This window comes from Beta vulgaris, chromosome 6 (genome assembly GCF_026745355.1).
Source record: "Beta vulgaris subsp. vulgaris cultivar EL10 chromosome 6, EL10.2, whole genome shotgun sequence".
NCBI classification, from domain to species: domain Eukaryota; kingdom Viridiplantae; phylum Streptophyta; class Magnoliopsida; order Caryophyllales; family Amaranthaceae; genus Beta; species Beta vulgaris.
Window position 1 is genome coordinate 8,086,671 of NC_079207.1, and position 12,797 is coordinate 8,099,467.

The 12,797-nt window shown below is 34.3% G+C and overlaps 1 protein-coding gene across 1 annotated transcript; it reads left to right on the forward strand.

Moving 5' to 3' along the window:
- Nucleotides 1–747: 747 nt before the first annotated feature.
- Nucleotides 748–2,040, forward strand: LOC104895436 (transcription factor HEC3). The gene has a single exon (XM_010681943.4). The coding sequence runs from the start codon at nt 946–948 to the stop codon at nt 1,816–1,818; it is 873 nt and encodes a 290-aa protein (XP_010680245.2). The 5' UTR covers nt 748–945; the 3' UTR covers nt 1,819–2,040.
- Nucleotides 2,041–12,797: the final 10,757 nt, after the last annotated feature.

Sequence of the window (12,797 nt, forward strand, 5' to 3'; positions counted from 1 at the left end):
TTCTCTAGCCTAATCATTTCTTCTTAGTACCACTACTAGTATTACACTATTACTTTACCTTTTGCAAAGTTATTGCTCTCTCTTAATATTCATATATTGTTCTACCATTTTCTTCTATACCTCACCAATGGGTTGGGATATCATAGACTGTCATAATACTAACACAAAAAAGGGCATCATTGTCTTTTGATAGTGCCATATGCTATGTTTGGTTAACTTTGGGGGAAAGCCTATGAATCTTAATTATAATGGATGGTATTTATTTATACAAGTACTCGTATATTTCCTCCGTTACAAAATAAGTGACATACTGTATACCAAGAGCTAGTATACTGTATATATATATACCAAGAGCTCTCACTTGTTCAATTAAATTATTTCATGTGAACAACCAATATATATACATATATAAGGATGAGGAGCTAGCTCATGTGGTAGAGCACTCCCCTCTGATCTCTAAGGTCAGGGGTTCGATCCTTACCCCCAGCATTATGTTGGGGTATTTTCTTAGCATGCTTTGCATGCATTACCAGCCAATGTGCTGGTAGTTCCTACAAGGCTAGTAGCCTTGGTAGGGGTTAGCCCTTGGGCTGACTTAATTTCCCAATCAAAAAAAAAAATTATATATATATATATATATATATATATATATATATAATAATATTATATATATATATATATATTATATATATATATATACTTGTACGTTTAGAGGTGTGAATTATAGTGAAAAAGAATAAGGTTTGATGACCATAAAAGGTAATTGGAGTATACATACGTCAAACCCTAATCATATGTCCTTGAATAGAAATATCATAATTGGTTGAAATTTATGCATTGTGGGAGTAAAGTCACCTTTTTAAGTACTTCATTAAATAGGGTTTGCATTCTTCCTCTCTCTTTCTCCACAAAGATTCACCACACAAAAGCTTCATTACTCATGTCATGGACATGATCAACCACATAAATAATAATAATAATCACCATACTCCTAATACTAATAAGTTCCCTATAAGCAACTATAACTCCACCACCTTCAATTGTGAGAAAGATCATCTTAGCATTACCATGGACATGGAAGATCATCATCATCATCAACAACAACATCATCATCATCATCAACAACAAAACCACCATGTTCTTATGCCTTTAGTTGATCCAATATGGCCAACATACCATGATAACCTTCCTACACTACCACATGAGCCATCTCCACCATCCATTATTATCCAACATCCTAATAATACATCACCATCATCATCATCATATATGATGAAACCTTCATTACAAGAGCAAGTAATAGATGAAGATGATGAAGAAGTAGAGGAAGAAGAGGAGTTAGGAGCTATGAAAGAAATGATGTATCGGATCGCGGTTATGCAACCCGTGGATATTGACCCGGCAACCATCCGTAAGCCTAAAAGAAGGAATGTCCGGATCAGCAATGACCCGCAAAGCGTCGCGGCTCGTCATAGGAGGGAGAGAATATCCGAAAAAATTCGGATTCTCCAACTTTTAGTACCCGGGGGTACTAAAATGGATACTGCCTCTATGCTTGATGAGGCTATACGTTATGTTAAGTTTCTTAAGAGGCAAATCCGTAGACTTCAATATGGATCATCCTCTAATAATAATCATAGCCACCACAACAACCACCACCCGCCACCTTTACCGGCCTTACCGCAATCCGATTGGCCGCCTCCACCGCCCTCGGCCTCGCTTGTGAGCTCTAGGAATGACTCCAAAGATGTACAACATCATCATGAGGGGATGATATTTCAACATGGAGGTAATATATCTTATTATGAGACTAGCTAATTAATTAGTTATACTTCCTCCGTTCTGAATTACTTGCAATACTTGACAAAAGATGTGAGAGCTTTTCTGTCAAAGTGTTGTAATTAACATGAAACGGAGGAAGTATCTATATTCCTTAGGAAGTTAAGGTGGTTGTAATTTGTAAAATCATTAACATTATTGGAAGACAACTATAATGCTATAAGAGGACTAGCATTACAATTAAATCAGGGAACTGTTTTATTGCCATGAATGTGTATAATATATGTACTATTGCATCTGTGAATATATATATGTATGTACTAATTAATAATTAAGCTAAGCTTTACATAGATGCATGATCTTAATAATTGATTTAGTATTACGTTTGTACAATCCATGTGATATGAAAATTAACATAGATTAAGAAAGGTTGTTAGGATATGATTGACTAAGGTGTTCAAAAATATAAAATATTATAAATCATGATATATATAGTTAGTTTCAAGATAGGATACATGTATAAATTGGTCCGTCTACCTTTTTTTATGTCATTCTGTTGTATTATTTGTATATGATCAAATAAATATTATTATTACATGCATGCAAGCCGCAAAATCTTTGCAAGTTGCCGGAAAATTTGTAAAGTAAATGACTATATATTACATATATATACATATATATATGTATGTACCATAGTAGTATAATATTTGTTTCCATAGTATAAAATAAATAATGATGACAAGTATATATATATTTCATGAGCATGCAAAAATGCACGCATGCTCTGATCTGTGGAGTTGAAAGAGGGGAAGAGATGCATGTAAAAAAATAGAAAAATGGCTGGTTGTGAAAAGATTACGTGTGGGAGGATTGTAGTGCAACAATTTGTACATCAGCTTGAAATTATTACAAAAGGGTGCATGAATGATCACACCTTGTGTGGCCTACTTGTTTCAGTATTCTTCAACTATAAATTTTTTAGCAAATTAATATATACCTTGTTTTTTTTAATTAACAAAGGAACATTACAAATGATTTTCAGCACATTATAAACCCTTGCATAGCTCCTTAATTAATTCCATTCATGAGTAATATTTGTATGGATCATGAAGCAATGAGGAGGGTGGATTGGAATGATGGTACTATTTTGGACGTAGTTGGTACAAAGTTTTGTGATTGAGTTTGAAACCGTCCAAGCTTAGAGCCTTAGCTTTTTGAATGATGATTGAAGTTAAGAGAACTTTCCAATTTCTCAAATCTTGAGATTGGTGGGGGGGGATTCATTTGTAGTTTTGTGATGGTATGTTATATTGGGTATCATGATGATTCTATTATTCTAAAGATGTATTTGGTAGTTTTTTATTTATTTTTGTGATTATGATCGAGTTGTATGGGGTTTTTTTTGGGGAGAAGCTTTAGTAGATTAGTTAAAGGACAAAGTTTATGTTAAAAATGTAAGGAGACACTTTTGCGGGTAATGATATTTCCTACGTTGTTCAACTCTAAAGGGAATATATTTAGCTAGGTGATGAGCAACACAATGGTCATCCCTAAACACACGAAACCATCTAAGAGAATTGAAATCTTTACCTAGATCACATCATCTTCTAAAATGGTATCAAGTTAAGGTCAGAAACATAAATAGCTCCTCTCTAGACAAATGATTAACAATAGTCTGGTAGTTGGTCTCGAAAATATATAAAATCCTTCATCTTGTGGGCACTAGCTAGCTCCATAGCCTAACTGAGGGCTTTCCCTTCAGCAACTTCTACATGCCACCACATGTGCACTCTTCGGGTAGCAGCAAACAAGACAAAACCAAAGGTTGTCTTGAGCCACAACTCGAGCCCTACCCAACCATCGTATGCAACAGATGTATCATCATTGAGTTTAACACAACCTTCAACAGGCAAATTCCAACTCTTCAGACTCTTAAATCATGTTGTGCTCACACTTCCATGTATTCGTTTCGCGTACAGGCCATAATCAGTAGCTGCCCTGCTAGCATACTCCACAACCTAGATATTTAAAGGCGAATTAGCTGTCAAAGATGACCTCATTACGTTTGTACCACAAGTGACATGCCAGATAATTCATCCCAACTAGTGTTGAGTCATTCATTGACTCCCACTTGTCCCAAACATCTTACAGATTTCCCGCATTGATTGATGATACAAATTCAGAGAACCTAGATAAGTGCACGCCTAAGTCCCACGCTTCACGAACTAACACACATTGGAACAAGCATGATAAAGAGATTCGGGAGCAGACTAACATAACCGGCAAGTATCATCTTCAACGATGTGGCGAGACTCCAGTTGAAGCTAGCGCGTCTAGGGGATGTAAGCACGCCAGAGAAAAAGACGGAATTTGGGAGAAATATCAAAACTCCAAAGTTTAATCCAAGCCTTGTAAAACAAGTCCAAGTAACTTGACTTACCCACCATATACGATGTTTTAACAAAGTATAAATTATTTTCTGTAAAAGCCCGGCACATCGAGTCCTCTGGCAACATTTCACTCAACAAAAGAACAAGAATGATCCAAGCATCTCGTTCAATAAAAGATATAGTGACCAAATCCACATCCTACTCCATAGATCCAAATTCAATCAAATCACGCACACGCTCTAACCTTTGAATTTTGGCACCTATAATGAAACAACTACCCTCATTGCAAACCCACAAGTCCTCCTAAATGTCAATACTAAAGTCGTTATCCACTCTCCACATGATGCCTTCCTTCACCACAAGCTTCAAACCCCATATATATATATATATAGCCATTCTGTGGTTGCACCACATAATCATAAATGGGTGGTTTGATGGCATTCTGGGGTAATTCAGATGGTGTGAAGCACCTGGGATGTATTAGAAGTCGTGCCACACCCCATAGAAGGGTTTTTGGCGAAAATCATGACCGAGCCCGCAGGAGCCCTAAAACGGTAAAAATTAAAGACTATAAGTCACAGTTTTTGACGTCCCCAGGACCCGTGCACCGAATGTCGTGTGATGTCTCGAGGGGACATAGGATAGTATATTAAGGACTTCCACAACTTTGAAAGGACATAAAAACAACTTTTACCATCGTTTCGGGGTCATTCCGTGGCTACACCAAAAAATCATAAATGGGTGGTTTGATGGCATTCTAGGGAAATTCAAATGGTGTGAAGCGTCCGGGATGCATTATAAGTCGTGCCACACCCCATAGGAAGGTTTTTAGCGAAAAATAGGACCGGGCCCGGAGCAGCCCCAAAACAGTCAAAATTGAAGGCTATAATTCACTGTTTTAGACGTCCCCGAGACCCGTGCACCGAATGCCGCGGGATGCCTCGAGGGGACAAGGATGGTATATTAAGGACTTCTACGACTTTGAACGGGAATATGAACAGCTTTTACGACCGTTTCGGGGTTATTCCGTGGCTGCACGACAAAATAATAAATTGGTCGTTTGGTGGCATTCTAGGGAAATTCAGATGGTGCTAAGCACCCGAGATGTATTATAAGTTGTTTCATACACCATATGAAGGTTTTCGGCGATAAATATGATCGGTCCTGAAAGAGCTCTAAAACGGCCAAATTGAAGGCTAAGTCACGGTTTTAGACGTCCTCGGGACCCGTGCACCGAATGTTGTAGGATGCCTCGAGGGGACATGGATGGTATATTAAGGACTTTCACGACTTTGAACGGACATAGGAACAACTTTTACGACCGTTTCGGGGTCATTTGGTGGCTGCACCACAAAATTATAAATGGGTGGTTTGATGGCATTCTGAGGGAATTCACATGGTACGAATCACTCGTGATGTATCATAATTCGTGCCGCACCCCATATGAAGGTTTTTGGCGAAAATTATTATTGTGCCCGGAGGAGCCCTAAAACGGTCAAAATTGAAGGCTATAAGTCACAGTTTTAGACGTCCCCGAAATGCGTGCACCGAATGACGTGGGATGTCTTGAGAGGACATGGGATGGTATATTAAGGACTCCCACAACTTTGGACGGGAATAAGAACAACTTTCACGACCGTTTCAGGGGTATTCCTTGGCGCACCACAAAATCATAAATAGGTGGTTTGATGGCAATATGGGAAAATTCAGATGGTGTGAAGCACCCAAAATGCATTATAAGTCGTGCCACACCTCATACGAAGGTTTTCGGCGAAAAATATGACCGGTCCCGGCGGTGTCCTAAAACGGTCAAAATTGAATGCTATAAGTCACAGTTTTACACGTCCAGGGCACCTGTGCACCAAATGCTGTGGGATGCCTCGAGGGGACATGGAATGGTATATTAAGGTCTTCCACGACTTTTAACGGGAATAAGAATAACTTTTACAATCGTTTCGGGGTCATTTAGTGGTCACACCACAAAATCATAATTAGGTGGTTTGATGGCATTCTGGGTCAATTCAGATGGTGCAAAGCACCCGATATGCATTATAGGTCGTGCCACACCTCATATGAAGGTTTTCGGCAAAAAATATGACCGGGACCGGAGGAGCCCTAAAACAGTCAAAATTGATGGCTATAAGTCACGGTTTTAAACGTCACCAGGACCCGTGTACCGAATGTTGTGTGATTCCTCGAGGGGACATCGGATGGCATATTAAGGACTTGCCCGACTTTGAACGGGCATAGGAACAACTTTTACGATCGTTTCGAGGTCATTTGGTGGGTGCACCACAAAATCTTAAATGGGTGGTTTGATGACATTCTGAGGGAATTCAGATGGTGTGAAGCATCCAAATGTATCATAAGTTGTGCTGCACCCCATACGAAGATTTTGGGAGAAAAATATGATCGGGACCCGGAGGAGCCTAAAACGGTCAAAATTGAAGGCTATATAAGTCACAATTTTAGACGTCCCGGGGATCTGTGCACCAAACGCCGTGGGATGCCTCGAGGGGAAATGAGATGGTATATTAAGGACTTCTAGTCTTCCACGACTTTGAACGGGTATAAGAACAACTTTTACAATCTTTTCCAGATCATTTAGTGGTCGCACCACAAAACATAAATAGGTGGTTTGATGGCATTTAATTCGTCTCAATGCGGAATTTTAAAATACAATTTTTAAATTTTCTTACTATTACGTAGTCCCTCCGTCCCATAATATGGTGCTCACTTCTCATTTTTCACAAGAATTAAGGAAAATGGAAAGAGTTTTAGGATTTCACAAAAATATATATTTAAGTAAATGTTTATTGGTTATTTTTGTCTTGGAACTAGTTTTTTTCTTCTTTTTCTTTTAAAATAAAATTAAAGAGCAATAAATATACCTTGGAATGGTGTAAAACAATAAATAGGGGCACATATTTTAAAAGAAAGTAGGGGTATTTTGGAAAGTTTTATGTAGAAATGAAGGGTAATTTAGTCCAAACAAATTGATAAAAAAGAAATAGGCATAACGTTTTGGGACACCCAAAAAAGAATGCAAGCACTATATTATGGGACGAAGGAAGTAATTAAAAAATTTGATGGTCAAAATAGTACATTAAAGACAGTCAAAACTCCAAATTAAACCATAACATATTTTTTTTTCGAAATGGAGAAAAACTCATACCACAATTGTATTCTCCTTGTTTAATTCTTGCTGCGTTTCTTTTTACTTGCAACGTTTTGATTTTTACACTATTCACCAACTCTACTTAGTTTATAATTGGTGATTTATAGTTAAGGAAAAATATATTCATGTGGGATCTTGTTAGATTCGTCTGAATGAATATATTCTGAATATATACTTTTTATAATGTTTATTTATTGGTAATTAAACTTATTGATGGTTGGAATTATGCATTGGCAAGCGTAAAAGTCAAACTGTTGCAAGTAAAAAGAAACAGAGGAAGTAGTAAGTATTATATTTGTCCATGCAAATATTGCGACAGGAAAAAAAATAGTTCAAGCTCCATATGAATATTAAACTTGTATGCTTCATACCTTGTCTCATCCAAAAAATATACTACCTCCATTTTATATTATCTGTAACGATTAGACATTTTCTACTCGTACACTCTATATCAAATCGTTGCAAATAATATGAAACGGAGCCAGTAATTTGTTATTTTTGAGGAGAATCCAAGTTCCAGTGTTTACTTGTATCCAGGGCCGGTTTTGAGGGTAGGCAAGGAGTGCCACCGCCCAGGGCCCACGATCGTGTGGGGCCCAAAAAAAGAAATTAACTATGACCAGTTAAATAAAAATTGATTCACTTTTTGAATATTTAGTGAAATTTGTGCTATTTTTGTGCAATTTTTAATAATATTATGTGCTTATTTTTTATTGGTATCATTAACAAAATATAGATTATAGTTTTAGGTACGAAGGTTTTAATTATATGACTTATAAAATATTAGGATCGACTCATATAGGGGCCTTTATTTTTAGGTCCGCCTAGGGCCCAAAAATTATCAGGAACGGCCCTGCTTGTATCTTTGATATTCTTCTAATTAATCAATGTACCCGGGGCTCGAGTGCGCAATAGTTTCTTTCTAAAATTGTGTAAGAGAGCTAGTATGGAGTTGGAGTAGAATTAAATGGCAAAAATGCTAATATTAGCTTAAAAACTACATAGTCAACCAAGGAGGTGGCTCAGTAAGTTACATAATTTTTGACTTTATTCCTTTTCTCAAAATGATTGTCCATCTTTATAGTCAAAATCGTAGAGTAACTTTTTACGTACATCTCCATGAAAATAATACTCCTTCCCTTTCTAGTTATATGATACTAGCATTTTTGGCACACGATGCGTGCGTGTATAGGTTTTAGCATTTATTTTGAGCACACGTAGGTATTTAAAAAGATGATATCATTAACTTATGCTTAATTACAATTTTATGCGCAACATAATATGGAATGAAAATTATCATTTTTAAATTGACATGTTTTACATGTAAAACCGTAAATTTTGAACTACCGTGTTCTTTAAAACAAAATTTTAGTGAACTTAATATGTTTAAAGGGTAGAATGCTAATGTTTTATAACTATTATCACTCCCTTACCATTCCTTATATGATCGAAATTGTAAATAGTAGGCAATAAACAATATTTTATGAGTGTATAAGTTTGATATTCTGTAAAATAATGTGCGGTGCAATGATGTTATTATTATCAATATTTGGAAACCATTTTTTATTTGAAGATTCTCATTTTATCAATCATCTTGAAATTTTTTTTGTGTAAAGCTTTTCAATCAAATTCATTTTTTTTACTTGTGTCTTAATTAAGTAATTATTTGTTTTAATCTTAGCTTGTTTAATATGAAAATAGCTTATATCTTCTTTCTTTCCTAATATTTTCTTTTTTTAAGGGTATTTTTGTATTTTCAAAAAAGGACACCATGCCTCCTCCCTTCACTTATATAATAGAGATTTTAGCTAGAAAAAATTGTATCTCGACATAAAGCATTCTACAATATCAATGTACTGCCCCTCAAAAAAAAAAAATATCAATGTACTAAATGTCATTTTATCTGAAAATGAGGGATAGCTTGATTAATTAGAGCTTTCCTCTCGATTATAAGAGATTATTTAAATCATTTCAAGTAAAAGATATATTCAATTAGACTCTATAATAATTCCGTCTGAACGACTCATTTTTCACCTCTACTTATTTATATGCATATATTCAATGAGCTAGTAAGAATTAGGAAGTGGATGAAAAGGTAGTTATTCCAGATTAGTTACAGATATTGTTAAGAGGAAAATCCATATGTAAGTCCCACATTTATATATAAAGGAGGTGGGTGAGTCATAACATATAAGTATAAAAGGATGCTACTAAGAAATTATGTAAATACAACAAAAGGTGTAGTTATTCAAAAAAAATAACATTGATGTGCCTAAGCTTATCCTCCAAACACTCCTTAATTACTTTTATGTAAACATGTAAGGTAGGTTGGTCCTTATAACCTAAGCAAAATGATCTTACTTCCCCAATGTAGATATTGATAGTTGATATATACATACATCTTTTTTTTTTAATTAATTGCAACATATAAGTTCGACTCATTTCTTAAGAAAATTAAAAGATGACGAGGTAGGACAAAAGTACCAGTGAATTAACGGAAGTTTTCGTTAGATATAGGAAAGACAATTCAGACCATTTGACTAATTTTAGTTACCAAAAGCAGGGGCGGATCTACTAAGTAACAAGGGGTAGCATATGCTACCCCTAAAAAAAATTAAAGAAAAAAATTGGCTGGGAGAAAAAAAAAATTACAAACAGAATATATACAAAATCTAGTAAGGTTTTATTGATGTATTGTGCTTGGCGCGGTGGTAAGTGCATTATCTTGAAGACAAGGAAGTCTCATGTTTGAGTACAGGTATAATATTTTGTTGCTTTTAGTTTTCTCTTTTCTTTTTTTTTTTCTTTTTTCTCTTTCTTTCTTCCTCTTTCTTTTTTCCTTTTTCTTTTTTCCTTTTCTTTAATTTCTCCTATGTCCTAAATCTTTACATCTTCTACAATTATACTTGTAAATTTAAATAATATAATACTTCATATAATAACAAATTTTATTTTAATTATAGTTGTCTTTCATTATATTATAAATACATTACACTCCCCTAATTTCGAATAAAAAGGTTCAACCTTTTATAAATCCCATATTATAAAGAGAATCTTTTTTGATAAAGTATCTATGTATTTTTCCATTTTCTATGTTATGTTCTGAATATATTTTCATTTCAAATTGTAGCTTTGAGTTTTATTATTCTATATTGTACCCCTTTGTTAAATCAACGGTAAGTTTTTTATTAGTTTCTTATTTTTAGTTCTTCAGACTTACATTATACAGGAGAGAAAATTCTTCGGCTTTAAAAGGGTTGGATACGATAAAGTAGTAGGGTACGTAGAGTTTTTACGGGAAGAACTCTCTCATAATATAAGTCTAACGAATATAGTATTATGAACCATATAATAATATAGTGTCGTACAAAAGGGTAATAAGTGGAGTTGTAGGTTAACGTGAATTATATTCTACTATTATGAATTGTTATTTGGTTAGTTATATCATGCTACCCCTGATTGAAAATCTTGGCTCCGCCACTGACCAAAAGGAGAGTTATTGTAATCAATATGCAACTACTTAAAGTAGTACATGTTGCAATTAGGATATAAGAACATATATAAATGAGAGCATAGAACCAAAAGGCTCTAAGTAGATCATAAAAAATGGATGCTCAAGATGATTCTTATGTCATTAATGGCATTTTTGTAATTAACTTGAAACTCATAAAACTAGTTCCATCTTCTATTAAAATAAAGCAAAAATTGTTGAAAGTAGATGAAATGGATCGAAAAGCCAGTAAATGAAATCGTTGAAAAGTAAATGATCGTGAACCAGTTTGTGAAGTTGCAAAATTACAAAGAATGTCATTAATGACAAGGGAAGGACTTAGACAATTTAATTTTTTATGACCCAAGGGTCTAATTGGTTCTATATCCTCATTTTAGGCTTGGTTATATATATATATGGAGAAAAAGAATTAGTTTATTGCTACGATTGATTTAGGAAATATCTTTATTTATTGATAATTATAGCCTTAATATAGAAAAGATAATAATTAATATCAATAGTTTAGTACTATTGCTACTCAATATATAGTTTAGGAAATGTAAAAACTAGTATTAAAGGCCTTCTTTTGTTTGTATTTTTTTAATTTCTTTTAATGTTAGTGCTGCCTCTCCACTCTCTTTGTTGATTTAAAGATGAAATCACACTAAATATATATGTATCCTCAAGGAAATACTTGAGAAGTTGCACTAGTCTCATATGACGATTTTGTGATAAGAGAATGAGATCTACTAAGGATCTGTTCTCCCCATCTTATTTTCACTTCAGTTCAGCTCAGTTCAGTTCAGTTCAATTTAGTTCAGTTCAATGCAGTTCAGCTCTGGACAATACTTTTACTCTCACATATCACTATTCATTTCATTTCAGTTCAATTCAGTTTCAGTTCAATTTAGTTCAGTTTAGTTGTTTTTATGCCGAAGAGAACAAGCCTTAAGAGTACATGAAAACGTAAAAATCTAGTTTTAGACTTATCCAAACCCTATTTTCAAGTAATCTTAATAAATTACACTACAAAAAGAAATCAATTAACCTAACTTGAAAAGAAAGCAACCAATAACACAATCTCCAAGCAAAGTTAATTAAAAAAAAACCTCTACCACTGATATAAAAATGGTTATGAAACTAACTTATTTACCAAACAAAAAAAATTCCCTTTCAAAACACCAAAAGCCATATACATGTAGATGTAAGTGAGTAAAAATCCATGGAGTTGTTTTTTTTGGGAACTGAAGACATGTATTTGTCTCCCTTAAACTGGAAGTTTGTTTCTTGAAGTTTGCACATATTACATCATCCACGAATACAATGGGCCACTGTAATTATTTAACTTTTTTATTTCTATAAAAAACAAAAATTTAAAAAAAAAAAAACTTGAAAGAACAATTTGTTTGGGAAGTGGTTATACCCTACTAAAACATGTAGCATAACACTTTTGGAGGTAGGATGAGAAAAGTCGTTCTCATTTCACCGGACTCATATAAAGCCAGGGCCCAGGGGCCAGGGGCATGTATTATGTATACTATTTTTTCGATTTGTTTTAGTTGTATCATATTGACTTTTATATTTTTCGAAGCATTAGTTTGATTATTAAGGTGGTGATATATTTAAGTATTTTTTAGTTTTCGTTATACCTTTTTGTCTTTCTTTTTAATTTCACTTTTGTTACAATGTGTAATGTAGAAATATGCACCTAGATTAAGGAGTTGTATCATATATAGATAAGTAATTACGACTTCCTGTTTTTTTTGGTTGATATGCTTCTTTGAACGCTAATATATCTAATTGCATATGAGTAAAAATTATGAAGATTTGAAATTTGAAATCCTCGTGTTAAAACGAATCTAACAAGACTTCACACGTGACAATGATTATGTGTTGTAGTTTCAGTCGTTACATCTTAGTAAACTTATAGTTGTTAGTGTGCTAGCCTGCTACGAGTTGT

Bases quoted from the DNA above. Each gene is read 5' to 3' on its own strand.
- LOC104895436 (XM_010681943.4), top strand. From the start codon at position 946: ATGGACATGATCAACCACATAAATAATAATAATAATCACCATACTCCT.